We start from the raw sequence: 5,019 nt of genomic DNA, 5'->3' as shown, positions 1-5,019 counted from the left end.
CCTACACGGTGGACACAAAGCAAATGTCCCGCCCGCACTCTGCCGTTAGCTCTATCAGTAATCACCTTCAACGCATAGGTCTATGGCAGATCACTAACAGACGGAGATACAGGTCCTCAGTCTCTTATGGGGATCCAGATCCAGAGGGTGGATCTCTCCAAAGCAAGGGAAGCTTTATTTCTCAGAGACTGTCAGAATTGGAAATAACTTGACATAGAAAATACTTATGACCTAGGGTGGGCTTGGGACTTCGGAGAGACCACTGGTTTCTCTGTTTCCTCCTGATTCCTCCTCACACCTTCACAGCCCAGATCTGAGCCAGCCAGCACCCACAACCATCTTTTCGGGTGGTTGAAACACTGCATTGTACCCTGTACCGCCAAGACCTGATCAAAGAGCGGCAGATCAATGTAACAACTTGGACCCTTAAGAAGTGCAATTCTGTAGAACCAGAACCCTTCACAAGACTGTATTCCTTTCTCAGATCCACGCCTTGAATAGTCAAGGGAGTCTCCACCCCACCTGCCCACCCAAGGGCCCTAGGCGTTAGGGGGTCTGGAGCTCCAAGCAGAGGGTCTGGAAGGCGGGAGCTAGGGAGCAGGGAATTGAATGAGGACCAGGTGGTGCCATGTCCATTCCTCAGTCAGGACACAGTCAACTCCACTCCAAAACGATTTACCTTCCTGCTCTCCCGCTGACCTCCCCACACCTTCCTCAGGTGCTCGGAGGTGCTACTCCCACAGACCAGCAGCTGTCCAGCTTCTGCACTTGATTCTTCTGCAACATCAAATAATTCATCTTCCAGATTGATTTTTCTCTTTAAAAAATGATGAGGTTCCGTAAGTTATTTTAAGAGAAAATGTCTACGACTGTGTGATTTTGTTTTAAATTTTGAGTCTCTCAAGTAGGACAGAGGGCTAGACACGTGGAGGACAAACCATAGATAGTTGCAGTTTATTGTGGTAATAATCCCCTACGCCTGCTTGTCCTCAAGAGGATAAATGGCCGGCGTATCTTGATTGCTCAGCGCATTACTGAGAAACATTTATCACAACGTCTACCCCTGGGAATATAGGATTATTCCAGTATTACTCCACTTTTTTTTTTGAATTTTATTTATTTATTTTTTATACTTCCCTTAGCAAGATGGGGAAATGATTTTTTTCTTTCTTTGTGCATGCATTTTTCTGTAGGTAAATGCATACTTAGGCATGCACGTGTCTCGTCATATATGAGTATCTTCAGTGATGCTCATGAGTGGGCATAGATACATGGATGGATATCATTACGGGGACGCGTTTATGAGTTAGACCAAATAATGAAGTAAAGCTCAGGGTTTACAGTTTCTGTTTGAGGGAGTTGCCTGCACTCTAGGCCGCAGGCCATATCCTTAAGCGGGACAACTCTTTTGCAAAATGTTCTGGATGGATCACTTGGGGAAACCAGGGAAGAAAGAATGAATGGATCAGGGTAAAAACAGCACAGCTACTGAGAAAGAAACATCTAAAAACCTATATTCATACGGAAAAGATTATTTAAATTAAGGGTAGAGAAATGTTTCTCTGCGTACAAGCCAGAAGAACTTTCCTAAATTATGTTGCAGGGAGTTCAGGCAGAAAATGATGACCACAAAGGTGATGGTGATAATAATAATAATAATAGCAAAGCAGCAGCAGCAACATATGTCTAATACGTGGTATTTAACCACATCTTGCCACGGTTCTAAGCGCAGCACAAATACTAGCTCACCCACCCTCTCCACACCCTTTTCAATATTTCATAGTGTCCTTTTACAGGTGAGGAAACCCACAGTGAGCTCAGCGTTTTCCAAACCTTGAATCATAAAAGTAATTTACCGAGTTGGAAAAATACTCCCATGTGTAGGCTCTGGGTGTGCGCTTGTCACATAATTTGGCTTTTCTATAGCTCAATAAGATAAGTTATATAGCCTCATTTCTAAAGAACAAAAATTAAGAACTAATGACAAATTAATTGAGACGTTGAGACTCTCAGAACCAGTGCCTGGAGCAGCCCTAGAGAGAGGGGTCCCCTAGCCTTAGAAGCATTTCCCAATTCACTGGCCACAGATACAAGAGTAAAGGGATTTCTTATTTAGCGGCTAGATTTCTAAGATTTGGAGCCGTTCCCCTTTTCATCCCAGAGGATGTACACCTGCAGCCAGGTAAAATACATGTTGTTTTAGTGATCTTTGAGGATATCATGGGACTCTAACTTTATGTACAGTAGGTCAAGCACAGGTGGATGGCCCCATATTTCTCCTTCGCTTTGGCTCTGTCTAAAGTGATACTGTATGGCGCTGACCTCCAAGGGCAAATGGGGGCTCTTGTAGCTGAGGCCTTTGAACCACTCTAGACTCACCGACAGTCCCCTTCTGTGCCACCCTCCCACCACCACTCCAGTTCAAAGCCACAGTGTTGCCGTCAGCTCCTTTGGTTCCCAGGCCACCCTGTGGAGCTCGTAGGAAGTGCCCTCCCATCCCCTGGGTCCTCGCTCAGGGGTCTAAGGATCTACCCACCAAATTCCCCTGCACAACACGTTATTCATTTCTGAGCACCCACTTTGTGTCCCCAGTGTGTGTCTCTGTTCTTCCAGGGTCTGGGCCATCAGGATCTGTCACTGTGGAAGATTCCACAGGCTCCTTAGGACCTCAGAGTCCTCGTCTGTAAAATGGGACAGTCGGGTGAAGTGATTTCTAAGTCCTTTCCAATTCTGACACGCTGTGCCCCAATAACCCCATAAAAAGAGTCTGGTCCCTTTTCTCTCTTTTTAAGCCATGCATGGCGGTCTCCATTCAAATCCCTGATGCTTTCCCAGAAAAGTGCAGGCCAAGGGTTATACGCAAAGCTGCCCAGCACATGCCTGGCCTGAGTCAGAGAGCGGAGACCAGGAATCCTCCAATAACAAGACCTGCAGGAAGCTCTCAATACTGAACAAAAGGCAAAAGGGCATCTGTCTTGTTTGAGAAATCAGACATATGAAAAAGCAAGCACAGTGCTCAGAAAAGGCATTTCATTGGAGGATAGAGGATGAAATGTAGTATAGAGAGGTAGAAAGAGCATGTGCTGTAGAAACAGATAAACTTGGGTCCAAATCTTACCTTTGCCCTTTAACACCTGTGTGACCATGGAAACGTTACCTCCTGTGTTTAATCCCTTCATTTTTCTTAACTAGAAAATTTGTCGTATAGTGTCCACCTCAGGGGACTATCATACATATAAAACCTGCATGTAATTTCCTCCTGCTCTTACATCACATCGGGAGTGGCGGGGTTGGCGAGGGGCGGGGGGGATATGTGAAATACTCCAGAGAAGCCTAAATTCCCCACCCTGATTGACTTCGTCATCCATTGGGCTGGGCTCGGCCATGACGCTTAGGAAGACCTCAGAGCATGGCCACAGGGGACGAGGAAAAGCAGGACCATTGAAGGCCCCACCATCAGGATGGATTAGGGCATCAGCAACAAATGTGTAGCAGCAAGGTATGTGGGCAAGGGACCAAAATCAATTGGTTGAAACAGGATTTTGAATTACAGAGCATGCTGGGTGATGTTCCAGATCCTGGGCCTGGGAACAGGTCTATCCCAAGGGCGTTGACCAGAACCAGTTAGAGCGTCAGGACCTCAGTAAAGGCAGCTGGGGGTTCAGGGAGAAGTCTGATGCCAGGAGGGTACTTTAGCCCGCAAATGAACCGAGGGAGATCAGTCATGTCCTCAAGGTTACTGTGGAAGCCTGGGGATAAGCTGAAGTTCAGCTGACTCATGGCTGTTCGGGTGCTCAGCTCAGCTCTGCCACACACTGCATGGACCACATCCACCAGAAGGCCAGCTGATGCATCCGTGTGGAAGGAACCAGGACCCATGGGGCTGTCTCTGCTTGAGCCTCATCTAGGGGCCTCATTCGGGTGGTCACTGGAAATCAGCCACCCCGGCCCTTCTGTCTTCCAACCACCATCAACCAAAAGAAAGAGAGACTGTGACTCAGGCAGGGGCCTCGTTGCTTCCTGGTCAAGGTGGGAAACTGGATCTGCCTCTCTGGAGCATAAAACCTTTCCTGTCTCTTCCATCCTTTCAGGGAAATCCGGCCCAACTCCACTGTGAAATGGGAGGAGGTGTGTCGGCCTTGGGTTTCTGGCCCTCGGAAGCTGATGGCCAGCATGACCAGTGACCCCTTGAGACACGTGTACGGCGAGCTGGACTTGCAGATTCAGAGACAACCGCCTATGTAGATGCACAGGGGCCTGAGATGGGCCCAAGCACTTGGCCTCTTGTAGTCTTGGCTAAGGAAATTCTAATGCAAAAATAGTCAGCTCTTGCTTTAACTTAGCTGTGAAGACCCGGACAGGATTGGTAGAGCCCCAGAGTGGCGATGCCACATATTTTGAAGACACACTTTTCAGTGTGGCTATTCAATGTGGAAGTTAGTTTTTAACTGCTCCATCTTCCAAAGGATTCTGAGCATTAGCTTTAATTAAGCCCTAATTAAGCTCTCATAGGTCATAAGAGTAAAAGTGATCATTTCTCATCTCAGATGGCTGCAGCTCCAAGTATTGGAGGACTTCCCTTAGAAAGGGGATTTGCTCAACACCTGGCCTCATGTAAAACAGGGCTGCTCATCCGCCGCTCAGCCCTTTCAGGGTAATGTACCCCCAAAACAGGAGGCCAGCACATGATTTGGGCCCTAGAATTCTATTCCCCTTTCTTGGAATCAGTTTTATCCTCTGTGTCAGAATATTTTTCCCAGGATTGAGTGCAGCATCATTTTTCTTCTTGGCAAAGCCAGGGAAAGGTCTTTCATCTTGCACCTGCAGCAAAGCTACTGCCTGCCAAATTTCACAGATTTACCTTGTGAGAAGATGTGGCTCTGTATTAACAAATTGCATTTGTGGAAAACTTAATCACCCAAGAGGAGATAAGGAAGCAGGTACAATACTCAGACCTATTAAATAATGCGGTTTTATAGTGCATTTTATAGGAGTTGTCACGCTGTGGCCTGATCAGCA

General features: G+C 47.0%; 1 protein-coding gene across 1 annotated transcript in view; it reads left to right on the top strand.

The window, feature by feature from the left end:
• F13A1 (coagulation factor XIII A chain) overlaps positions 1-4,245 on the top strand; it is a 141,819-nt gene extending 137,574 nt beyond the window's left edge. Inside the window, exon 15 of the mRNA XM_007466408.1 lies at positions 4,092-4,245. Within this exon, the coding sequence (XP_007466470.1) occupies positions 4,092-4,245 (154 nt within the window). The remainder of the gene's footprint in view (positions 1-4,091) is intronic.
• The last annotated feature ends 774 nt before the right edge of the window (positions 4,246-5,019 follow it).

This window comes from Lipotes vexillifer, unplaced genomic scaffold (genome assembly GCF_000442215.2).
Source record: "Lipotes vexillifer unplaced genomic scaffold, Lipotes_vexillifer_v1.1 scaffold444, whole genome shotgun sequence".
Lineage (NCBI taxonomy): Eukaryota > Metazoa > Chordata > Mammalia > Artiodactyla > Lipotidae > Lipotes > Lipotes vexillifer.
The sequence above is the reverse complement of the archived record's forward strand: the minus strand, read 5'-3'. Positions and strand labels throughout refer to the sequence as shown.